The sequence below is a fragment of the Cynocephalus volans genome, chromosome 10, assembly GCF_027409185.1.
Source record: "Cynocephalus volans isolate mCynVol1 chromosome 10, mCynVol1.pri, whole genome shotgun sequence".
NCBI classification, from domain to species: domain Eukaryota; kingdom Metazoa; phylum Chordata; class Mammalia; order Dermoptera; family Cynocephalidae; genus Cynocephalus; species Cynocephalus volans.
Window position 1 is genome coordinate 54,720,882 of NC_084469.1, and position 26,455 is coordinate 54,747,336.

Here is a 26,455-nt window from a genome sequence, read left to right on the forward strand (position 1 = left end):
CCCAATGTGGCAGTGTTGGAAACTGATTGGGTCATGGGGGCGGATCCCTCATGAATGGATTAATGCTCTCCCTGGGGGAGGGGCGATTAATGAGTGAGTTCTTGTTCTATTAGTTCCCGCAAGCCCGTTGCTTAAAAAGACCCTGGCACCTCCTCTCTCTCTCTCTTGCTTCCTCTCGCCAGGTGATCTGCTTGCAGCCTGAGGCCCATGCTAGACGCAGCTGTCCCAGAATCATAAGCCAAATAAACCTCTTTCCTTTATAAATTACCCAGTCTCAGGTATCTCTGTTATAGCAGCACAAAACGGACTAAAACAGAGCTCAATAAATATGAACTAGGTTTTGGGGTTTTTTTTCTGTTTCTATCTTCTTAGTTTCTATGATGTGTTTTATTTGTTCTTTTCCAAGAATCACTTGCATTCCTGTGTGAAATTATGCTTGTTTTGATTTATCACTATTGTTATTTTTGTTGTTACTATTGCTGTTATTCAAGTAAATATATATCATGAGGATATTGGAAAAGTCAGAAAATTAAAACATCAAAAAATGAAATGTAAATTCCTTTTAGCCCCTTGACTCAGAGAAAACAACTGTCAATATTTTCACAGATTTAGACTTACATAACTTTTAAAATGGAATTATGCTTTCATATTGTATGTTATAGGGCCGGCCAGTGGCTCACTCGGGAGAGTACGGTGCTGATAACACCAAGGCCCCGGGTTCGGATCCCATATACGGATGGCCGGTTCGCTCACTGGCTGAGCGTGGTGCTCACAACACCAATTCAAGGGTTAAGGTCACCTTACCGGTCATCTTTAAAAAAAAAAAAAAAATTGTATGTTATAACTTTTATTTCCTCCTTCAAATTATATCACAAATGCTCTTCCAAGTCAGTGAGTACACCTCTCCATTACTACTTCTAATGCCTACCTCATGTTTCATTCTGTGGCTTGCCGTTATCAGCCAACTAGTCCTTAAATTGCTGGGACATTTTGATTGATCCCAGTTGTTTTGCTTTTATACGCAAAACGGAGATGAACATCATTGCACCATCATCTTTTTTTTCCATTAAACCAATTAGTTCCTTAGGGTACGTTACTGGATGTTGAAGAGTAGTTTAATGGGTGTGCACTTTTAAAATTCTGATATAAATACACTACAGAAAGTTGAATTTACTCTCCTGCCAACAGTATTAGAGATGTGTTTTCCATCTTTAACAATCTTATAAGCCAAAAATACCAATATTTTTATAATGTTGTTATAGAAAATACTTTCCTAAAAATGGTACCAAAAGCAGAAACGGTAAGAGGCAGGGGGGTGGGGGAGGGAATCAATAAATTGACTACTGAAAAAAATACAAAAAAACCCCACCTCAATTTAATTTTTTAAAACTAGTAAACCCAGTTTAAGGGCAAATGACAAGTTAAGGTAAAAGACAAACTGTGAAAATATGTTTATATGACAAAGGATTAATAACCTCAATATAGAAAGAACACTTATAAATTAATTTTTGAATATAAACACTTCAATAGAAGCATGGGTTAAGAGCATAAACAGATTGATTAAAAAAGAAGTACAAATGGCCAATAAATATATGAAGAAAATGTTTTTCCCCGTTGAAAATCAAAGAAGGTCAAAATGAAAAATAAATGATGAGGAAACAGACTTAGAGAGACTAAGTAACTAATCTAACGTCACCCACAATAAATGGTAGAGTCTGTGTCTGAACCCAGGCTGTCTGGCTCCCATAGCCTCTTCCTGTTTAGACAGATGAGGAAACAGGTCTAGAGAGGCAGTGTCTGGCACAAATTCCCTCGGTCAGTCAGAGGAATTGCTTGGCTTCAAACTTGTATCTAAGTCACTCCCAGACTCAGGGTCCTTCCAGAAATTCCCTTTGCCCCACACCCAGAGCACAGCCATCGTTCAACTCTGTCTCCTGCACAGGCTTCTGCAGGCTTTTCCCTGTGAGGCCAGTGAGTGAGTGGGGAGGACAGTTGCGTGACATTCACTGTGGGATCTGCTTATCTTTAGTTCCATAGGTGCCTTGCAGACCTTTGGATCCTGCTACCTTGCTCCTGCCAGCCCCCAGAGCCACAGAACCTTGGTCACATCTACAGAAGGCCCTGCCAGGGGCTGCAGCTGAGGGTAAGTTACTGTTCACAGATGGTGCTGTGAGGGCCAGCCGGCCAGGTAGAAGACCTCTGGTCCAGGAGAAGGGAACTTAGGACGAGAATCCCATTAGAAGACGTCACCCAGGTCCCAGACCTCTTGCCTGAGCAGAGACTCCCAGGTAAAAGGAAATAGCATCATCGTTGAGCCAGAAGCTGAGCGATATCCATCCTCAGGGTAGCACACCTTCCAGGGACCCTCCATGGCTAAATCATGGAGGAAAGGTTGGCCTCAAGATACAGTTAGAGAAACAGAGTGAAAAGAGAGGCAGAGGAGGCCAGAGTCTTGCTGCCAGTGTGATGGGCATGTTCTTTCAGGGGAAGGGGACATTGTTCTAGTCCAGTGCACTCTGCCATCTTGTAGTATGGGGTATGGCGAACCCACTCCTTTATTCTTGCCCTTTCTAGACTGAGCTGCTCTTCTGTCATTTTTGCCACCCTACATAGTCTCTAGGAATATGGAGGGTTCACACCATCCTGACCTAGGGGCAGAAAACTCCCTGGATTCTTAGAATGGTGGTGGCAGCAGAATCTGTAGACCTACTAAGTGTCTGTAGGTTTTTTTTTAATTAAATTTTTTATTTGGAAAATTTGCAAGAATATTTCTGTGGGCTTCTATGTATCTTTTACTTAGGTTCATCTAGATAAAACCATGTTTGCGTGCATGCTCTCTCTCTGTGTGTGTGTATATGTGTATATACATATATATTTATATATAAATTTACATATACACACACTTGTATGTATATAAAATATGTGTAATTAACATATATTATAAATATATGTTATTCTTATCCTTTTCTTCCTCAACTATTTGAGACCAAGTTGCAGTTATGATGCTCCTTTACCTGTAAATACTTCAGTGTGTATTTCCTAAGAATGAGAAAATTTTCCTATACAGCCATCAGTTTTCAAAATCAGGCAGTTAACACTGTTGTCTAATCCACAGTCTATATTCAGATGTCAACTAATAATGTGATTTAATGGCAACTTTTCTTTTTCCATTCCGGGATCCAATCCAGGATCACACGCTCCTTTAGTTGACACATTCTTTTAGTCTCCTTTAATCAGGAGCAGTTCCTCAGTGTTTGTCTTTCATGAAGTCAACATTTTTGTAGAGTATAGGTCAGTTATTTTGTAAAGTGTCACTCAATATGGTTTTGTCTGATGTTTCCTCGTGAGTAGATTCACGAATGTATTGAGGTGGGAGTACTACGGAAGGAATGTCGTGTCCTTCACAGTGCATCCTATCAGGAGGCATATAATGTCTCATTACTGGTGAGTTTAACTGATGACTTGGTTAAGGTGATGACTGCCAGGTTTCTTCAGGGTAAAGTTACTGTTTTTCCTTAATTATTAAGTATTGTTGGGGGCGGTGTTTAAATACTACATAACTTTTTCTCATCTAACTTTTATGAATGGTTTTAGCATCCATTGATGCCAGTGTCTCATTTAACGGTGCAGGAAGTGATTTACTCAGGCCACAGACCTAGATGGTCACAGAGAGCCAGGGCCAGGACTCAGGCCTCTGGTCTCCTGGGCTAGCATATTTGCCACACCCCCATTCAGCTGGAGCCCCGGAGTGATGGAGCCCAGGCAAAGGCTGGGTTAATCAAGCCCAGGAAATTTAGTATGCTCTCTTAGACAAGAGAGTGGGATTAACTGCCCAGCCTGCCGGGCCCCAGGCCTTTCTTGCCAGCTGACTTCCTAGTCAGTAATTCACTTCTTTCAGAGAACCCTCTTTTCCTTTTCAGACCCTCTTGTGGATTCCCTTATAATGAAAAAAAGCAGGACAATGAATATGTAAATAATGAACTGCGTGTGTCTTATAATTATGGATTAGAGTGAGAAATATTCTGCCACCCAAATCAAACCACTATTAACATTTTATTGTATTTCGTACTGAAAGGCTTTCTACACATACGTTTTTAAATAATAGATTATGCTTTTTTTTTTCAGTTTTAAAAAAAATTGAGATATAACTTGCATAGAGAACAGCATTTAGCTTAATGAATTTTCCCATATTTATACCCTCATGTAACCACTACCCAGATAAATACTTTTTTGACTTACTGGTATAACTTGACTAATACATTTTTTAAGCAAAGTAGTATCTGTATTTTATTTAAATTCAGGAAAATCACTTTTTATTTCTCATGTAGAAGCAGCAGGAATCTTCAGTAGCTTATCTTAACACCATTAAGACAGATTTGTTATTATATCTTGTGGACAGAATATTCCTTAACAAGAGGCATATAGGCAAGGGCTATAAGGGAACCTGCTGGGGTGATGGAAATGTTCCATATCCTAATTGTGTGGTAGTTAACATGGGTGAATTTGTCAAAACTCATTGAACTGTACACTTAAAATAGACTCATTTATTATACTGAGGTAATTATACCTCAGTAAGAAAAATAATTTTTAAAAAGCACGGTAAGCTCACTGTTCAGTCTCTTTCATTACCGATGTGATGAATTTCACTTTCACACTAACAATACTTTATGACTTATACTATATGACCTAAACAGTCTTTCAAAGTATTTGAAACAAGATAAAGGATATTTGTTGTCTGCTAAGAGAAAAGTAAAATGTTAAATGATTTAGCATTTTAGTGTTAGGAATTTTTCAATATTCAGACTATGATAGAGAATATTTCCAGCACTCTAGAATTATTTCCTTCTACAAAAGGTGACATGTTAGTAGATTAGTGAGAATGGGCTTTCATTAAACAAAGCTAGGTAAATGTATTTATTTTGAAACAATTTTTCTAAAAAATTAATACACTATTAAAACTAATGTCTTCTGCTAATTATGGTATTAATTGGAAGCTATTCACTGTCCTTAAAAGGAGAAATTCATAATTTTATTCATATTCTTTCATAAGTTCAGGTGGGGTTTTTCTTAAATTTCTTCTGCTAAGAGAATCTCTTATTTTTTCTTACTAATTTAAATCGAACAGCTCTTCATCAATACTATCGCAATATATAACTAAAGCAAACAACAGTTTTTATCAACATTGTTAAGATATTGTATGTAACTCTTCCTTCGTAGCTTTTTAATAATTTAGGATGTCAAGACGTCAACCTTAAAGCTGAGGTAGTTTGGCCTAGTGAACCGTCTATGTTATTAACTTTTGGTGCATCTACAGTGTTTTTCTAAGAAAGTTTACCTCCAGTTATCCAGTTACGATGGGTATTACCTCAGGTGGAAGATGACAATATTGCAGAGAGTTCACTTTCAGTGCTGAGCTCAGTAGGACAGCAAGCTTAATATTTAGGGTTACTGAAGACCTTCGACACTCATGTGATAGCTGAAATAGGTCACTTTTAATTTCTTGTGCTTACTTGACATGTACAAGTATATAATTAAATAAAAGTTACTTTTCCAGTTATTTTACGTGGCCAGTTTTTTCCCAACCTCTTCCGCTAAATTTTCTTTGGACTCAGAACTCACCATCTGTGTAAGAATAGGGCCGTCATTGATAACTGTTTAGAGGGATTATTTATGATTATGAAAAGGAACCTCAGTGAGAGTCATCTGCTAGGTTTGTTCTTACAGGAGAGGACACCAGGATAGTTGGTGTGAATATCACCAGACTCAGGAAGAACTTTTGTCTGTCCCATAGAGGAGAGATGTGAGTGTAGTTGCTCCGTTTTAGAGGTTGACCTCCTGAAGCACTTCCCAGTGGACAAAGCCTGGAAATCAGCTGTGGGGGTGATGAAGTCTCAGTTGTCAGCCATCAGGGCCACAGGCTCAAGAATGCTAATCGTGAGACAAGTACTCTTTCCACAGTGCTGAGATGGTTTTCTTGCCCTGGAAAGATGTAAGTCAGTTCTGGTGGAACCTGGATGGACGTTTTGTCTCCTGTTGTCTTTCCTTTCCTTTTTCCCTTCCTTTCTCTTTTATTGAGGTATAAAATACATACAGCAAAATATACAAATCTTAAATGTACAACTTGATGAATTTTTAAGTATGTGTACACTCATGTAACTGCCACTCAAATTAACATTTCCGTCGTCTTAGAACTGGAGTTGGCAAACAGTGGTCCATGAGCCAGATCTGGCCTGTTTTGGGGATGAAAGTTTTATTGGAACACAGCCACACTCATTTGTTTACATATTACTGTCTATGGCTGCTTTCACACCATGACAGCAGAATTGAATAGTTGTGACAAAAACCATGTGACCCACAAAGGCTAAATATTTACTATCTTGCCCTTTAAAGAAAAAGTTTGCTGACCCCTGTCCTAGACAACTCCTTCCTGTCCTATCTCAGCCCATATCTGCCTTCCTCCCCTGTTCTGACTCTGTCACCAGTTCTAGAACTTTATAGAAATGGAATTATATAGTATGTTCTCCCTATGTTTGACTTCTTTCATATGATATGATGTCAGTGAGATATCAGCAATTCATTCCTTTTTATTTTTGAATAGTATTCCATCTTATGAACGCATCACAATTTATCCAGCTCTCCTGGCAGTTTCTAGTTTCGGGTTACTGTGATCAAGGCTGCTGTGAAAGTTCTTTTACAAGTCTTTGTGTGAACATTATACATTTATTTCTCTGGCATATATCCAGCAGTGGAGCCACTAGGACATAGACAACTGAGTTTTATTACCTGTGGCCAAACAGTTTCCACAATGGTTGAACCAGTTTGCATTCCCACCAACCTTGTGTGAGGGCTCCTGTTGATCCTGGATGTGGATTTCCACTTCCATCCTATAGATTATGGCACAGTGTATTCAAACCTTCACACCTGTGAGTGAAAAACTTGAACATTCTTTATTAATGTTTTTACCAATTTAGTTGCATATTTTCTAATACATGGATATTTTGGAAATAAGGAGCCCCCATGTTATAGAAGTCATATCTAATTATAGTACTAGTTATTTTAAGAGAAATGAAAATTTAATATTGTGATTTTTTAATATCACTACAAATTTATAGTTTCTACAAGCTAAAATTTTGTGGACATATGCATTCATTTAGAACTACTGAGCCGTAAGGTATTCATATGTTTAGATATGTGTAGATATGGCCAGATTTTTCTTAACACTCTTCCTTGCATGATTGGAGTCCCTTGAGGCTGGCCCCTGTGCCCCCTCCCAGGACCCATCAGCTGAAGAAGTGTCCTTGCTTTCTGACACTGTCAAGATTACTGAGGTACATCTTGTATTCTTTGCTCCATATAGGGACTCAGCCATTTTCCAAGGAGCACGAGTTCTTTTTAGTGAAAATTAGTGGTAGAGATCATAATCTGGGCATGAGCAGGGGACAGTAGACTTTTCCAGGTGGTGTGACATCACCCCAGGTCAATTCAGTGAGAACAGCCACAAAAGACATAATTTTTTTTTTGTCTTTTTCGTGACTAGTAGTACTCAGCCAGTGAGCACACCGGCCATTCCTATATAGGATCCGAACCTGCGGTGGGAGCGTTGCCGAGCTCCCAGCGCCGCACTCTCCCGAGTGCGCCACGGGCTCGGCCCAAAAGACATAATTTTAAAAATGTGTTATCCCATTGATAATTTTAATACAGTTCTAACATTAAACATTCAAGTACATCACAAAGTATTTATTTATACTCTTAAACTGTGATTTATCTTTTTTCTTTTATAATTTGTTGAGCCGTATAGTTATTTCTTAAATGTCTTGATGAAATGTTACCAGACCAGATTCTTTGACTCCAAGTGTAATAGAAATTAACACAGAGTCAATCAGTCCCTGCAAGCAAGGCTTTATGAGAGCTTGTGCCTGGGCACAAGGGAGACAGCAAAGAAAGGAGGGTCCTTCAGCTGGCTCCCTAAGGGGGAGGATGGAGAGAATCTTAAATGGGCTTCGGAGGGAAAGGGGTGAGGTCTAAGCATGTGTAGGTGGGGATTTCTTGGCGCTTGTGCACTTGGAGGTCATGCTTCTTTGTGCATAGCATGTCTCATTAGTATGTTAAATCTCCACCCCTGGGCGTGATTTTTAGTATCATAAAGAAGGAAAAAGTCAGTGAAAGGTCAGCACTGGAGTCCATCTTGGCACAGGCTGGTTAGGTCTCATTTTCACAGCTGGGTCTTCTCCTTTGGTTAAACATCCTGCTCCCACTTTCCTGCAAGTTACTGCTTGAGAGATAATATGGCTTAGCCTTCCCCTTATCTTTGATTCCTGTGGTTGGGAAACTATTTGTCTCAGCCCTTTGTAGTTAAAATTGAGGGGCCCCAGTCCAGTCCCTATTCTGTCTCAAAACTAACATAGTTGTTTTCATCTGTTGAAAATTATTTGTAATAACAACACTTAATCTCCTGGATGGATAACAAGGTTTAGCCTTTTAGTAATTATTTTGACCATAGTTTGAGTATATTTTACTAGTGTTATACGGTTATTTTACTTTGCTTTGAGTTGCTTGTAATATATTCATAACAGTTATGGAAGCCCTTATCCAGTACACACTGTATTTGGGTCCAATTATTTAAGTTTTAAGAGTGTTTGTTTTTTAAAACTTTCAGTTATTCCTTGGTAAGCTTTTATTTCCTAGAAGGTCTGTTTTATGTGTCCATGATCTGAGTTGAATGGCACTGCTTTTTCTTCTACCATAGTGACTGAAAGCATGGATTTTTATATGAGATTTACACAGGGGATTTGCAAATTCCAAGACAGGCCATGTCTCACAGCTCTGCACTCTGTTCTCTCTTTCTCCGTTCTCCTATCCCCAACCTCTCCCTTCACAGGTCTCAGCTCTTTTTTCACGAACAACAGAAAATGATCCAGTACCAGGTAAGAATGACATGAAATAGCCCAGTTTCCTTTGTTGGGGAAACTGCCCTAGAAAAAAAGTATGCATTGTAAACATTTGCACTTTGTCATAGGCTAGATTCTCAGGAAAACAGACTCAGAGATGGAGATTTTTACACAGGAGGTTTACTAGGGAGGCTCTTGGAACACCTGTAAGGCAGTGAAAGAAGCAGGATTGGGCAAAGGAAGTTGTTGAACAGAGGTCTCAGCTAAGCTTATAAAATACTCTGAAGCTGGGATAGCCTCAGTGCGGTCCTGAATGGAGGCTACGGTGCTTTTGTGTTCTGAAGTCAGTCATTAATTATAGGCTGCCACAGAGACGGGAGATAACCCTGGGAGGGGCAGCTCCCTTTGGCCAAGGTCAATTCATAAAAAGGTTTCAAACCTGCAGCAGCCAGTTCTTCAAGGAGTTTTGGGTAGCCTCATTTCTACACACAGATACAATGATAAGACATATACATACTGCTGTCCCCAACATATTAGTACTTAGAACCACACTATTTAAAAAAAATTAGTTTAATGCTCCACTGTATGCATGGAATGTGACTGATTTAACCAGTCCCCATTTTATGGACATTCACGCAGTTACCAGACTTGATATTAAAAGCAATGAAGCGAGAACATTCTTTGCTGGAATATAAATGTACACAGTACAGAGTCCAACAAGAGTCAGTAGCTGTGATCTTCCTGGTAGCCTAACAAAAAGGCAAATACAGTTAGCCCATGATTTGCATTGTCCATAACATAAGAAGCATATTGTTATCTCCAGGGGAAAACTAGCTTTCCAAGGTACTTCTTTTTGAGGACATTTCCCTGAGGGGCCTTGTTACGGCTGAGGTAGAGCAGCACTGCTGCTAACAGTGTGGTCCCAGGACATGGGCATCTCCCGGGAGCCTGTTAGAAATATGCATTGGCAGGGGCCAGCCCATGGCTCACTCAGGAGAGTGTGGTGCTGATAACACCAAGGCCACGGGTTCGGATCCTATATAGGGATGGCCAGTTGGCTCACTTGGGAGAGCGTGGTGCTGACAACACCAAGCCAAGGGTTGAGAACCCCTTACCGGTCATCTTTCTTAGAAATTTTTTAAAAAAAGAAAGAAAAAAAGAAATATACATTGGCAGGCCCCACCCCACACCTGCTGGAATCTGTGTTTAAAAGAAAGGGAAAGCAATTCTAAAGGACACACAATAAAAGGGGGACCCAAAAAAAGGGCGATCCTTATGCACACAAAAGTATGAGAAGTACTGACATAGTGGACGAAGTTCTTAACAATAACTGATAAGTGCAGGAGCAGGTTTTCTACAGAGGTTCCTCAGTGCTTGCTTTGGAGCAGAGTATTAATTAGCACCAAGGCAAAACTCCCAGTTCTTCAGGTTGGCAAAACTCCCAGTTCTTCAGGTTACCAAAACCATCGGACACCAGCTCCCTATGATATGATAGTGTTTTCTGTTGGTGTCAAAGTCATTGGAAGTTCTAACTCCTCTGTGGTCTGTGATCCGCGTATGTAGTAGAAGGAAATGCCAGATTTCAGATAGAGGAAAGTGAAAATACAATTGATTTCTTTTGCGAGAATTGGGAGGATTCCTTCAAGTTTACAGAAATCTTGAATTTGATCTAAGGTATCTTTTTCTCTCTCTTATACCCAGTCACCAAGTCATGCTAATTTTACACTTCTGTGATTATTGCATTTTTCCCTTTTTTATCCCTGTATTTTGTGAAAATGGCCTGGTCTCCTAGCTGCAGGATTGTATCTTTTCCTGGGAAATATTGACCTAGAGCCTGTCACTGTGCCCTGTGATAAAGGCTGCCTGCTGCTTTCTTACTACCACAGTGAGTTTTTCTGGCATTGGAAAGGGTATTTGCTTGGCACTTCTTCTGTGCTGTGGCCTCTGTTTAGGTCTTAGGGTGTCATGTGCCAGCATCCACAATCCTTGCTCTGCTTCTGGTCCTGCCTTCAGGTACATCTGCTCTGAGAACCTTTTCAGTGCTTCTTTCCTCTGGCTGCTCCCACAGGTGGTAGCCTGGTGACCCTGGCACTTTGCGCTAGAGCAATCTACCCCACTAATGCCCGGGGCACAGAGAGTGGGTTCCCTTTTTTTGTGTGTCCTTTAGAATTGTTTTCCCTTTCTTAAAGATTTTAAAATACTGATTTACATTATTTTTCTTCTTAAAATAAGCACATTATATGATGTTGTTATGTGCCAGGCACTGTTTAAAGTCTTTACACATATTAATTAATTTAAACCTCATAATAACAAAGAGACACACACTATTATTATCTCCACTTAACACATGCAGATACTAAGGTACAGAAGGGTTAAGTATCTTTCCCACGGACACTCAGAGGCTGAGCCAGTATTTGAACTCAGGCAGTCCAGCCCCAATCTGCTGCCTTGCCTCTCATGTATATGGTTACTCTAGTTAGGGAACAGCCCACAAAACCACCCTTGCTTCTACACCAATTGCAAATTTGAGGGTTCTCAAGACAACCCTGGGGTTTGATAATTCACTAGAAGGACTCATGGAACTCACTGAAATCTATTATATTCACTGTTGCAGTTACAGCAAAAGGATACAGATTAAAATCAGCCAAGAAAAGAGACACATGAAGCAGAGTCCAGGAGAGTCCACACACAGAACTTCCAGTTGTCCTCTCCTAGTTGAGTTCCAGTGCTCAGTTCTCCCAGCAATGATGTGTGACAATACACACAGAGTATTGCCAACCAGGGAAGCTCAGGTAAGCCTTGGTATCTAGAGTTTTTATTGTGGGCAAGGGGAGGGAGGATTGGTCACATAGACATGGTTGACTGCTCCCTTCAGTCTTCAGCCCCTCCAAGAGGTTGAGCTAATGCCTGTGACCCAAAGACCCTGTCATAAATCACATCAGTAGACTATCTGGTATGGCCCAAGATTAACAAAGACACTCTTATCAGGAAGGACATTCCAAGGGCTTAGAGATTACTTCCCAGGAGTTGAGGGCAAAGACCAGACCTGTCTTTTGGCAAGGTTAAAGTCTTCACTACACAGTCACTTAAAGTTATGTTACGTATCTTCTTAGTACCTGTGGGTCTCCCTCAGCAGCTGTCCTGCTCCTTTCCAGTACTTATGCTGGGACCTCCAGGGCAATGGGCTCTTCAGAGAACTTTTGTTCTCTGTGCCCCAAACCAGAGGGCCTGCCTATGGCCAGTATCATATGAGGCTTGCCAAGTGGCCAAGCCTCCTTCCTCCCAGACTATGCTATTCCTCCTCTGGGTCCCCTGCTAAACTCTTCTCCTCTGGCTTCTTAAATATTACTGTCCCTTGAGGTTCTGGCCTGGGCATCCTGCTCATCCTGTATTTGCAGAGGGACCCCACTAGTATGCTGGTGGCTCACACAGCTTTAGCTCCATTCCTGATCTTGCTCCTGACACACAATACACGTGTCCATTCCACTGCCTGCCAAGAGATTCCACCCATGTGTCCCCCTGACATGTCCCATATACCACATCCTCTTTGCTCCTCCTGTTGTCCTCGTCACCAGTATAGCACCAGCATCACCCAGTTGCCTTTGAGACCTGGGTGGAGAGTGAAGGGAAGAGCCCCTTCCATCTCCACCCCACGCAACAAGGTAAGGTACAGGTTCTGCTCTTCTTTACAGTGTTCTTTCTTTATCTCACTGTTACTGTCCTATCTGTGAACATCATCTGTCAGCCAGGTTATTACAGAGTCTTTCCTCTTACTTTCCTACAGGTCACCCACCGTGCTTCTCTTTCCAGTCCATTTACTTTCAAACTCACTATTTGTGAGTTCATAGTTAAAGTGCATCTCCTATAGGCAGCATTGCTGTTTTTAATCCAGTCTGACAATCTGCCTTTTTGCAGTGTTTAGTCTTACATTAAATTACATTTAGTATAATTATTGGTATGCTCGGATTTATATCTCCTGTTTTAGTATCTGTTTTCTGTTTGTCCCACCTGCTGTTGTTTCTCTATTTATTCTTTTCTCTCCTTTTTTGTGTATTTGTGTGGATTAGTTATTTTTTAGAATTCTGTTTATTTTCTTTACTTCAGGTGCATCTTTTTGCATTATGATTTTAGTGGTTACTCTAAAGATATGATATAGAGTATTTACCACTTCACAGAGAATGCAGAAACTCACCTCATGCCTCCTAGACTGTGCTTTCTGCACACACTTCTCCCTTGATCGATTTTTCCATTGTCTTAAAGTCCCTCATCTCATCCCTCATGGGCCTCTGTATACTTTTCTCTTGCTACTGAGTAATTTGCTGACTTAAAATCACTCTTTTGCCTCCATGCTTTTGTTCACTCTGCTACCCTGCAAGGAATGACTTCCTGCAGAGGTGACTTAGCTTCACATACCCCTGAGTTCTAAAACCTAACCAGACCCTGAAAAAATTAACAGACCATTCACTTCTCTGCATGCCATAGCCTAGATGTCCTGCCATCACAGCTCTTGTGACACTTTCACCCTGATGGCTTTACATGTTGCTCTCCCTGTGCCAGACAGTGAGCTCCTTGAGGTTAGGAACCATCCATAACTTTGTCCCCAGGAACCAGCACTGGGCCAGATACACAGTGGGTCTTCAGTCAGTGTTTATAGACTCAAAGTATGAATGACAATGTGTGTGGCTTCCAACAGGATTTTCATTTTTCCCACAAGGCCAGGAATGTAAAAGGCATCCTAGATAGATGAATGATCATGGTAAACTATGACCTATAAACATTATAAAAATCAGTACCATCTAACCCTGCCAACATTTTTTCCACATGATTCAATGTCATTTCAGCTTCAGCAGAGACCTGTGTCATTCAAAGATGTGGTTGTGGGCTTTACCCAAGAGGAGTGGCACCGGCTGAATCCTGTTCAGAGGGCCCTGTACCGGGATGTGATGCTGGAGACCTACAGCAACCTCGTCTCAGTGGGTGAGACCAGCTTCACCATACAATTCAGATTATGCTTGACTGACCACCTTTTGTTTCTTAGTTGCTAAAAGCAACTGACGTACCTACAGCCTCTGAAGTACTTAATTTATTTAATAATTATCTAGCACTTTCTATGTGCCAGACTCTGTTTTAGCCACTTTTAAAATATAATTCATTTAATCCTCATAAAAACCTTATGAATTAGGTACTATTAGTACCGCTATTTTACACATTTGGAAATTGAGGCACAGAGAGGTGAAGTAACCTGCCCAGAGGCACCCACTCCAGCATACCAGCTGCACAGAATGCATTCCAACCCTTACACTGTGCTGCATCACTGGGTTTGGTTTGAGTTTCAGTGATCCTGGATTACTAACTCCATTTAGTTCTGGATGAGGTGTGTGTACAGTCCTCTCCCATTAAAGCTGCCTGAGAGGCCCTGAAAACTAAGGAGCTCAGCCCAAGGCCCAGATCATTTCCCTGTTACAGGTTATAAAGGCACCAAACCAGATGTGATACTCAGGCTGGAGCAGGAAGAAGCTCCGTGGATTTGTGAGGTGGCTTGCCCAGGCTGCCACTGTCGGGGTAAGTGTGATAAATCCAGCAAAAGGGGTACTATGAGAGGTTGGCACCTTTGAAGTTTTGTTCAGACTCCTGCTCTAAAAAGCCTTGACATTTCTCTGAGAGCTTCAGCCTTCCTGATGATCCTTCATCCTCCATGCATCCCACCTCCCATATCTGGTGTTCCTCCTGCCTCTACTTTAAAACTCACCTCTGCCCTTAGGTGCTTCGTCTGTCTCCCTTTCTCCAGAATCTTTGGTGTCTCTCTTGAGGTTATTAGTACACCTTCTTTCTCACATCCAGATATTCTTGCTTCTATGATTCTCTCATGTCTGCTGGTCCCTTCCTATTCTCTATTCTAACACTTCCCAGGTAAAATGCATCAGACCTGCCTACCATATTCAGTCTCACTACCCATCATTTCCTTAATCCCTGCATTCAAGTTTAAGTCATTCCCATAGACAGAAGACTATGGGATCACAGAGGAGGAAGCAGTGAACTCCACATGGGGTGGAAAGGTGACCAGGGATGGCTGGGTGGTGAAGGAGCTGGACTCGTCTAAACCCCTTCTAATTAATACTCAGAATAACTGCTCTTCTCCCATCAGCTCTGTAAAATATCCCAACAATCTCAACAATACCCGTGGTATCTTGAGTGTTGGTGGCCTCCGCAAGAGTTGTGGGCTTAACAAGAGTCAGTGCCATCTGTTCCCAGATCTCTTGATTCCACTTATATTTTGGTGTTGTGATCACATAACTGAATTAAATATTACATAAACCAAAAAACATTTAAGTCATTTTTCTTGCTTCTCAGCAAAATGATTCCTTTGAAATGACTACCGTCCAGCTTTCAGTGGCTGAAGTATTAGCAGCATCATTAGAACTATCAGTTAACATTCAGTGTCTGCTCACTGTGTGCCGTGGTCTGTTCTGAACACTTTACATGTATTGACTAAATTAAGCACTACAACACCTGTCAGGTAGTCAGCTTTTATTTTATTGGAACACAACCACCCACCTTTATTTTTATATATTATCTTTGTTTTCATGCTATAATGGGAGAGTTCTGTAATTGTGACAGAAACCATATGGCCCACAAAGCTTAAAGTATTTACTCTCTGGCCATTTAAGAACAAGTTTGCCAACCCCTGCTCTGTGTCATCCCATCTTCAAAATTATTTCTGTCTATGCTGTATTAGATATATTGCATTCCAACTCGTGCCACCGTTCTGAATCTTTTCTACTCATACAACACTCTTCCCTGCAGTGGTGCTTTTGGTTATGGCTCCATGCTCTATTCAACCTTTAAATTTTGAGGGCATTTCTCAAGTAGTTGTATTCCAGATCATACTAGTATAAAGATTCATAAGGAGTGATTCACTGTACTTTCTCCAGAAGACATGTGGCAAGTTAATGTCCAGAGGAAAAGACAGCAAGGCACGCTTTTAACGCAAGGTACATCCCTCAGCAAGAAGACGTTGCCCAAGGAAAAAAGCCACGAACATAAGTTTGGGAAAATATCACTTCTGAGCACTGATATTTTTCCTTCAATTCAAAATCCCAGTAACTGGGACTCTTGTGGAAAGAGTTTGAACCATAATTTAGACTTGACTGGTTTTAAGAGAAACTGTGCAAAAAAGCAAGATGAGTGTTATGGTTATGGGAAATTGTTAGAGCATACACACCATGACAGAAGACCTAATGGAGGAAAACCTTGGGGTTGCAGTCACTGTGAAAAGGCTTTCAGCCAGAACCCAGCACTTATGTATAAACCAGCGGTACCCAGTTCTCTTGTGTACAAACGGAAGAGGGTTCCACCTACAGAGAAACCCCACATCTGTAGTGAATGTGGGAAAGCCTTCTGCTACAAGTCTGAATTCATTAGGCATCAGAGAAGTCACACTGGGGAGAAGCCTTATGGATGCACTGACTGTGGGAAAGCCTTTTCACATAAGTCAACCCTCATTAAACACCAGAGAATTCACACTGGGGTAAGACCCTTTGAATGTTTCTTTTGTGGGAAAGCCTTCACCCAGAAGTCACACCGCACAGAACATCAGAGAACACATACAGGAGAGAGACCCTTTGTGTGCAGTGAATGTGGGAAGTCTTTTGGCGAGAAGTCATACCTCAATGTACATCAAAAAATGCACACAGGAGAAAGACCCTATCGTTGCAGAGAATGTGGAAAATCCTTCAGCCAGAAATCATGCCTCAATAAACACTGGAGAACTCATACAGGAGAAAAACCCTACGGATGCAATGAATGTGGCAAAGCTTTCTACCAGAAGCCAAACCTCAGTAGACACCAGAAAATTCATGCTAGGAAGAATGCCTACAGGAATGAAAATCTAATAATTGTAGAAAAGCCTTGAGCAAGATACCCAGTTTTCATTGTGTACAGGGGAATTCAACCTTAGGAGAAATCTTATCTGTTTCATGAATTTGGACAAAGTGTTTGCTCCAATGGTGATGCAAACTTTTTAAAGAAAAGATTATAGAAGATATAAGACATAAACATGGTCACTCTGTCATATGGTTAAAATGTATTAAAAGAATGACAACATAATACGAAATATATGTGAAGAGACTTAGAGGTATACTATGACACTATGTTCTTCCACAGTGAGCCACATAATAAGCACTTTTTTATTTTGGAATTATAAATATGAAGTTAACAGAAATTGTGAATTTCTGTTAAAAACAGTATAATAGAATGCCATTCACCAGACTTTTCCACTCTGAATATTACCATTGTCTTTTGATGTTTTAACAATACAAAAAATATTAATATAGCAGCAACATAGCCAAATATTTTAAAGAGAACTTACATTTTAAAGAGAACTTATACATATTATTCCAGCTACACTTATTTAATCCACCTTTTTGGAATGAATGTAAATGGCTATAGCAGTTGTCACTGAGCCCTTTTCTGACTAATAAAGCAAGGTCTTTTGATAAGCCAGCAAAAAACTTTACTAAAAACATATTTATGTTGAAAATGCAAAGCTAAGGATATTGGGTAAACAAACACTGTAAACTTAATTACTCAGCACACTCACTATTTGACAAAAATTCATGTCACCCTCTTATATTGTACACTATTCATATTTTCTTAGTATTGCTTAAAATGTCTTGCAGCAAATTAGAGGAAGAAGCACTCTTTTTATGGATCTTACAATTTAGAAATGTTTCATACAGAGACCAATGAAGGAGAGTTTCTTTTTTCTTTTCTTTCTTTCTTTTTTTTTTTTTCAAATTAATTCAGCAATATTCATTTTTCTTCCTTACAAATTTTCGTGTGATTTCCTGGACACTAGATCTCAAGTTTATTATCTTTCCAATGTTTGAAAAAAGTCTGCTTCCCTGAGTTGCCATGTCATCCACATCATAAGAAAAAGAAAGGCCACTTGGAATCTACATTTTCCAAGATCTGTCTCCCTATAAGACTACCTAATTCAGGATAAGAAAGGTGACATAACCACAGAGATAGATATGATTAAAAGAATGATAAAAAGATATCTCATACAACTCTAGATCAACATATTTTTAAAACAGGAAATGGATGCTTTTCTGGCAAACTGTACATTATGAAAATTGAAATAAGAAGTAGAAAACTTGGTAGAACAATTACTATTGGAGAATTTGGGAAAGTGATTAAAGATCTATAATTGAAAAATGCTCCAGGCCCAGACAGTTTCATGATTAGTTCTGTCTATATACTCTTTTAAAGTATGTTATTTATAATATTTCAATCAATAGACTATACTCCCCAATTTATGAAGTCAGAATAAGTTAAACACGAAAATCAAATATAGTCACAAAAAGGAAAACTTCAGGACAGTCTTACTCATGAATATAAAACAGAAATCATAAAATAGCAAGTAAAATTCAGCAATATCCCTAAAGAATGACATACCGTGCTGATCAAGTAAGAGTTATCCCAGGAATGCAGACAATTCAGTAATAGGAAATGTGTCAATAAAATTGACAGCTTAAAGGAGAAGAGTCATATGAACTATCAATAGATGCTGACAAGGTACTTAATAGAATTTGCAGAATTTCTATTTTAATAAAATATAAATTAAATTGTAATAGATGGTAACCACTTAATGAGTTTCTTTACCAAACCCATAGCTTATATTACGCTGAAGCCATTTTTTTTTTTTTAAATCAGGAATTTAATATCTTGGAGGCTCTAGTGAAGGAAATAAAAAATAAAAATAATTGATATAAACAATGGAAAAGAAAAGGTAAAACGATCCTTTTTTTTGCTGATAATATGATTATATGCCAATAAATGAAAAGATTAATAATTTTTTTTAAGTTGAGATAATTTTCTAAGAAGGCAGGATACAGAAATCAAGAGCTGTCTCTGTACTGATAATAAGCACCTAACAATTTATATGCACTTTTTGGGGGAATTACAATAAATCTCAATATTTCATATGGAAAAATGAATGCCTGAGACCTGAGAATGTAGACAAAAGTATAAAAAAGAAAATGTCATATCAGATACCAGAATATAACATGAAATCGTTCTAATGAAATTAACATAGTATTGGTAAAGGAATGGATAAATACATCAATGGAACAGAATAGAAAATTCAGAAATAAGCCTCTGTGTATATGAGCTTTTTCGTTTATGGAAAAGGGGGACTCTCAAACCATAGGGGAAAAGAGAATTTTATTTAAAAAGAATTCTTGCACAATTGGCTTTTAATCTTTAAGAAAGTAAAGTTGGACCAACAGAACAAATCTATCTGAAAATAAATTCCAGGTGGATTTAAGACTTAACTTTTAAAAATAACAAAATTCTTAAAATCAAAGGAAACTATATGTACAATTTAGGAGCTAGAAGAGATTAACTTCACTAACACAGGACACTCAAAAGTCATTAAAAAATATTTGACTACTATAACGTACATCTTTTGAATGGCAAAAGATGCCATCAACAAAGTGAATAGTTAACAGATTGGGGGAAAATATTTGCAGAGCTGATCAGAGAGCAAATACTCTTGAAATCAGCAGGGAAAAAGATAACCCAATAGCAGAACATGGCAAATAATCTGAATAGACAGTTGTGAGAAGAGCAAACCTAAGAGGCTGATGGACCTATCAAAAAATGTTTACCGTAAGTAGTTGGGAAGGCAGATTAAAGTTATAATGAGATAACACTATTCAAGAGTGCTTTTTGCTGTTAGAACAAAGGATGTTCTTATACATTGTTGGTGAAAACATAAATTTTTGTTTTTGTTTTGTTTTGTTTTTGAAAGATGACCGGTAAGGGGATCTTAACCCTTGACTTGGTTTTGTCAGCACCACGCTCTCCCAGTGAGCAAACCAGCCATCCCTATATAGGATCTGAACCCGTGGCCTTGGTGTTATCAGCACCACACTCTCCCGAGTGAGCCACAGGCCGGCCCCAAAAACATAAATTTTGAAAAGCAATTCAAATTGCTCTTTTGAAAAGCAATCTGTTACCTCAGTTGGGTAGAGCACGGTGTTATAACACCAAGGTGAAGGGTTTGGATCCCCACACCAGCTAGCTGCCGAAAACAAAAATTAAAAAAAAAAAAAGAAAGGCTATGTGGTAATATCTATTAAAACTTAAAATATCTATGCAACTTTGGAGAATCTTCTGCTTAGAAGTAAAAGCCCAGATACGTAAAGGACAGATGAACATGGACATTTATTGTAAAATTGTTCCTAATGGGAAAAAAAACAAAAACACTAGAATCAGAGTAAATGCCCATCAGTAGAGAAGTTGGGGGAAGGAAAGAACTATAATATATCTATTCCACAGAATGTTTGTATAGCCATTAAGGTAGACAAATTAAAGATATGCTAGTGGACTTGAATGGAATTCCACAATGTTTTTTTCAGTGAAAAAAACAAGATAGATATTAAGTGTTTAAAATATTACCCATTTTTGTAAAACTAACAAAATGTCTGCAGGTATTTGAATGATAAACATGTATTCATATATGCTTATATACAATTTTATATGCATGGAAAGAAGTATAGGAGAGTATGCATTGAGCTGGGGGGAAATGGGTGATGCAGGTAGATTATGGAGGGGTCAGAGGGAGAGGGAAAAGGAAAGCCAAAAAGAAAAATATGTAAGTGACTGAACCGAGTATGATATCTCAAATGTGTGAGTAAGTAAAGAAATTTGGGTGGGGGCAGGGGAAAGCTAGAATTCTACTAATTTGTGGGGATGTTTGTGGTATATTGTTAAGTGAAAAGGGCAAATTGCATAATAATGTATATGATTCTATTTTTTAAAAAAATTAAAACGCCTACTATGTATATATGCACGTGTGTGTTTATATGAACAAAGAGAAAATTGTGGAAGGATATACACCAAGGTGTTAACTTTGGTTACCTTGATGGAGAAGAATATAAGTGGTCGTTTAATTTATATATCTTTGTATTGTTTTACGTAACAACATATATTGATTTTGTAATTTGACAAACATAAAATAAAGGGGGAAAACGTTTCAAAATGCATGAAGCTTTAAAATATTTCTATTTTCTGACAATATGGCACCCTGGCCTGGTCTACTGCCTTTCCTTCAGCCCAACCCTGGCAATATCACCAGAGTAAAAGGAAAACATGTATCTCAAAGAGTGAAAAGAAAGACTGAGAAACGCCAAGTTGAGAGAGCTCTTTGGTTTTTATATATTTGGAAATAATTTTGGAATTACAAAAAAGTTTGTTAGCAAGACAGTTACAAAACAAAGAGTTCTCATATAGCCTTCACCCAGCTTCCCCTAACATTAACATAATATAACCACAATATAATTATCAAAATAAGAAATTAACATCAACATAATAATCATAATTAAACTGTAGCCCTTATTTGAATTTCACACTTTTCCACAAATATTCTGTTTAGTCCAAGGTGCAGTCCAGGATCCCATGTTGTATTACTTGTTATTTCTCCTTAGTCTTCTCTATAATCTGTAGCAGTTCCTCAGTCTTTTCTCGTCTCCTATGACCTGGACACTTTTGAAGAATCCTCGCCACTTTTTTTGTGGAATATCCCTCAATTTTGGTTTGATCCAATGTTTTCTCTGATGCTATTGAGGTTATACATTAATGCAGTAATACCACAGAAGTGATATATCCTTCTCAGTACATCATATCAGAGGATACATGGTGTCAATATCTTATTTCCCCATCTTTATTAAGGTTTAATTGACAAAAATTATGTATATTTATGGTGTACAATGTGATGTTTTAATATGTGTAAACATTAAAATGATTAAATTAAGCTAATTAATATATCCATCACCTCACATATTTTTCTGTGTGTGGTAAGAACATTCAAGATCTAATCTCTTAGCAATTTTCAAGTGTACAGTACATTATGATTAACTGTAGTCACCAAGCTATGCAGTACATCTCTAGAACTTACTCATCCTGTCTACTTGAAACTTTGTTCCCCATAAGCAACACCCCCCCTTCCCTCCCACCTCAGCCCCTAACAATCACCATTCCATTCTCTGCTTCTGTGAGTTCAACTTTTCTAGATTCCACATATAAGTAAGGTTATGCAGTATTTGTCTTTCTGTGCCTGGCTTATTTCACAAAACATAATGTCCTCCAGGTTCATCCATGTTGTCACAGACGACAGGATTTCCTTTTTTTAAGGCTAAACAGTATTCCATTGTATCTATACATCACATTTTTTTCACCTCTTCATCTGTTGATGGCTTTTTTTTTTTTTTTTTTAAAAGATGACCGGTAAGGGGATCTTAACCCTTGACTTGGTGTTGTCAGCACCACGCTCACCCAGTGAGCAAACCGGCCATCCCTATATGGGATCCGAACCCGCGGCCTCGGCGCTCCCAGCGCCACACTCTCCCGAGTGAGCCACGGGCTCAGCCCCAGTTGATGGCTATTTAAAGTTGATTCCACATCTTGGCTATTGTGAATAAAGCTGCAGTGAACATGGCAGTGCAGATATCTCTTCGATATACTGATTTTATTTTCTTTGGATATATACCCAGCAGTGGGACCGCTGGATTGTATAGCTCTATTTTTAATTTTTTGAGGAAATTCCATACTGTTTTCCGTAATGGCTGTATTAATTTACATTCCCAGAAAAGTGTACAAGGATTCCCTTTCCTCCACATCTTAGCCAACACTTATCTTCTGTCTTTTTGATAACAGCCATTCTAACAGGTGCGAGGTGATAGCTCATTTTGGTTTTAATTCACATTTCCCTGATGATTAATAATGTTGATCATTTTTTCATATACTTGTTGGCCACTTGTATGTCATCTTTAGAGAAATGTCTATTCAGGTCCTTTGCCCTTTTTTAATCAGGGTGTTTTCTTCCTGTTATGTCTTACTGGTGGTGTTAACCTTGATCACTTGGTTAAGGTACTCACTACCAGGTTTCTCCACTGTAAAGTTACTATTTCTTCCCTTGTAGTTAATAAATATCTTGGGCAAGATACATTACAGAGACAGAGTTAAAAAAAAAAAAAAAATATATATATATATATGTATGTATATATATTGGTCGGACCTCGCACCAGAGATGGTTTGATTCTCTCTGGCAGAGGATTCAGGCATCCCCAGTAATTCTGATGTTCAGCTGAGGGTGGGCCTCAGATCCGGATCACACTCCTAATTATAAGCCCTGCAGCAAAGATCCTCTTCACAGAAGAACAGTAATGAGAAACACTGAATTATGAAATTTGTGGACACTGGTCTTTAGCTTTGGTAACCTAGGTATGTTAGTTACCTAGTGCTTCCTAACAAATTATAAACTTAATAGCTTAAAGCAGCATACATTTGTTATCTCACAGTTTCTGTGGGTCAGGATTCCAGGCACGGCTTCGCTGGGTCCTCTCGTTTGGGGTCTTCCAAAGCTGCAGTCAAGGTTTTGGCCAGAACAGTGGTCTCATCTGATCCTCAACTAGGGAAGGATCTGCTTCCGAGAACACACGGTTGTTGGCAGAATTCAGTTCCTTGTGACCTGTGGGAATGAGGGCCTCAGTTTCTTGCTAGCTGTGAGCCAGAGGCCACTCTCATGAGGCCACTCTCAGTTCCCTGCCATGTGGGCTTCTCCAAAGCGCAGCCCACAACGTAGCAGCTTGCTTCAAATGAGTCTGCTACCAATGCAGAAGTTACAGTCTTATATACCATCATCATGGAAATGACATCTCATCACCTTTACTGTATACTATTAGTCAAAAGCAAGTCACAGGTCCCAGCCACACTGAAGGAGAAGGAATTACATACGGATTTAATTTCCCTTTCCAGACCACCAGGCAGCAGAGATCATTTGGGGGCCATCTTAGAGCCTGTCCACCTCATCAGGAAAACAGTTGTTTGAAATTAGGGAGGACTGAGGAAGGCAATTATGTTGCAACAGAGATCTAAGTAAGCCAAGTATCTACTAACGGCTGGGCACCATAACTGCAGAGATTCTGGATGTGCTTGCTGGGGTTCTCCACTAAACACAAGTAATATATTCATTTATCCACAGGTACATACTTGAGTATGTACTATACTTGAGTGCTTACCAGGCACTGTTCTAGGCACTGGGGATACAGTAGCAAACAGCAAGGAAACATTGGTAATTGTCAAGGAGCAAAAAATGAACAGGGCAAGCTGATATGAAATAATAGGAGGGGAGTGAAATTTTAGCCACAGTAGCCAGGAAAGGCCTCAAGAGTGATCTGTACATAAAGACCTGAAGGACATGAGGGATCTAATAATGCCTCCCCCAAAAGTATTCCAGGCAGAGGGACCAGCAAAGCAAAGACTCTAAGGTAGGTAATGTGCCTGGAATGTTGGAGACCAGCAAGGAAGGTGTATTCTTGCTGAATAACGAATTATCCCAAAATCTAGTGCCTAGAGCAATGAACATCATCTCACAGACGGTCTGTGTGTCAGGAGTTCGGGAGGCGCCGCAGGAGCCGGACTCCCCGCCGACTGCGACTTCTTCCCCCTCATCCTGGCCTTTCCGAGTCTTCGTCCACGCAGTCCCTCTTTCCAGACGGCAGCACACCTCAGCCTCAATGCCATATGCAGTTATCAAAAGGGACCCCTGCCTCCTGCCCTGGCCTCCGTCGTTTCCCCCACCCGGAAGCAGAATCTAACCTGTCCAGCACCTCCACAAGAGCAGCGCCGACGCGCCCTAACAGCCACCGAAAAGAACCGGCTGCACAGCGCCACTGTCGCTCATGAGTGGCACCGTGGTGGTCGAGAGGAGACGCGGGCAGCTGTTTGCTGCAGAAGTGTCGGCGCTCGAGCTGGGATCCCCACAGAAAGGACGACAGCAGGTCAGTGTTGTCTATCCTACCCAAAACAGCCAAAAACTCTGGGCCAGAAAAAGACAGTTTGGGGCGTTGTAGGAACCATCTTTGAAAATGGCCCCCAGGGAGAGACAGCTGTGTCCTGAGCAGCTGCCTCCCCTCACTACGTAGACCCTCCTACTCAGTCCCCTGTGCTTTAGAGGGGCACCTTCCGCGGGTAGGGACACACTACCGGAAAGTCGCAGCTGAGCGTGCACAGCAGCCTTGGGTGCTGCAGCAGGGGCCTGCGCAACAGCAGGCGATGTCCTTTGAGGACACCGGGGCAATGCATGAGCTTGCGGAGGGATGGGACTCAGCGGTTGCATGCGAGTGACGGAAAACGGGAAGCGGGTGGCAGGAGTCTGGGGTTTATGAATTGGGAGAGGGGGTCGGTCTCTGGGATGCAGTGATAAGAGAGGTTAAAAGAGTGATTGGACGCAGCAATGTGGTTTTCATTGATTCAGGAGTCCAGGGAAGGCTGTGATTGGTGTGGTTGTCCCAGGGGGTCAGGTTTCTGGGATCTTGGAATTTGGGAGACTGGTAGTCTCTGGGAGATGGTATGGGGGCGGGACTGAGAGGATGGTAATGGAAGCCTAAGGTGTCAGTGATAAGAGGCCTCACCATTTTAAGCCACTTTAAAGAGTACAATTCAGTGTCATTTAGTACATTCACAATGTCATGCAACCATCACTTCAAGTTCCAGAAAAATTTCATCACCCCAAAAAGAGACCCTCTACACATTAAACAGTCACTTTCCATTTTCCCATCCCCTCCTCCAGCTCCTGGCAGCCACTAATCTGCTCTCTGTCTCTATAGATCTGCCTATTCTGGATATTTCATTTAAATGGAATCATGCGTTATATGGCTTCTTAGCATGTTTTCAAAGTTCACCCATGTTGTAGTGTGTCTGCTTTTAATGGCTGAATAATATTCCATTGTATGGATAATACCACATTTTGTTATCCACTCATCAGCTGATGGACATTTGAGTTGTTTCCACTTTTTATCTATTGTGAATATAGCTGCTATGAACATTCTTGCACAAGTTTGTGTTTGACCACCTGTTTTTGGTTCTTATACACCTAGAAGTGGAATTGCTATATCATATGGTAATTCTGTGTTAACTTATTGCGGAATGACCATACCTGTTTTCCACAGTGGCTATACTATTTTATATTCCAACCAGCAATGCGCAAGAGCTCCAATTTCTTCACATCCTTCCCAACGCTTTTTTCTTTCTTTCTTTCTTTCTTTCTTTTTATTGTAGCCATCCTAGTGGGTGTGAAGTGATATCTCATTGAGGTTTTCCTAGTGACTAATGAGTTGAGCATCTTTTCATGTGCTTTTTCCCATTTATATATTTTCTCTGTAAAAATGTCTACTCAAGTCCTTTACCCAGTTTTTAAGGTGTTTTTTTTTTCTTTTTTTTGTCTTTTGTTGTTGAGTTCTAAACGTTCTTCATACAGTCATATACCTCGTAGAAATTGCAGGTTCAGTTCCAGACCACCACACTAAAATGAAAATCGCTGTAAAGTGAGTCACAAAAATTTTTTGGTTTCCCAGTGCATATAAAAGTTATGTTTACACTATACTGTAGTCTATTAAGTATGCCATAGCATTATGTAAACAAAAAAAGAATGTGTATACATTAATTTAAAATACTTTATTGGTTAAAAAAAAATGCTAATGATTACCTGAACCTTCAGCAAG

The 26,455-nt window shown here is 39.8% G+C and overlaps 1 protein-coding gene across 1 annotated transcript; it reads left to right on the plus strand.

Annotated features, from left to right (window-relative positions):
* The first annotated feature begins 2,084 nt into the window (after positions 1-2,084).
* Positions 2,085-25,079, plus strand: ZNF793 (zinc finger protein 793). The gene is made up of 7 exons (XM_063109882.1): positions 2,085-2,143; positions 8,879-8,924; positions 13,739-13,865; positions 14,355-14,450; positions 15,821-16,785; positions 24,307-24,733; positions 24,832-25,079. Exons 2-7 carry the CDS (start codon positions 8,910-8,912, stop codon positions 25,077-25,079), a joined length of 1,878 nt encoding a protein of 625 aa, XP_062965952.1. The 5' UTR covers positions 2,085-2,143; positions 8,879-8,909.
* The last annotated feature ends 1,376 nt before the right edge of the window (positions 25,080-26,455 follow it).

Coding starts and splice junctions, on each gene's coding strand:
- ZNF793 (XM_063109882.1), top strand. Junction 16,786..24,306: donor GGAATGAAAATCTAATAATT/GTAGAAAAGCCT, acceptor TCTAGTGCCTAG/AGCAATGAACATCATCTCAC. Junction 24,734..24,831: donor CACAGAAAGGACGACAGCAG/GTCAGTGTTGTC, acceptor AATGGCCCCCAG/GGAGAGACAGCTGTGTCCTG.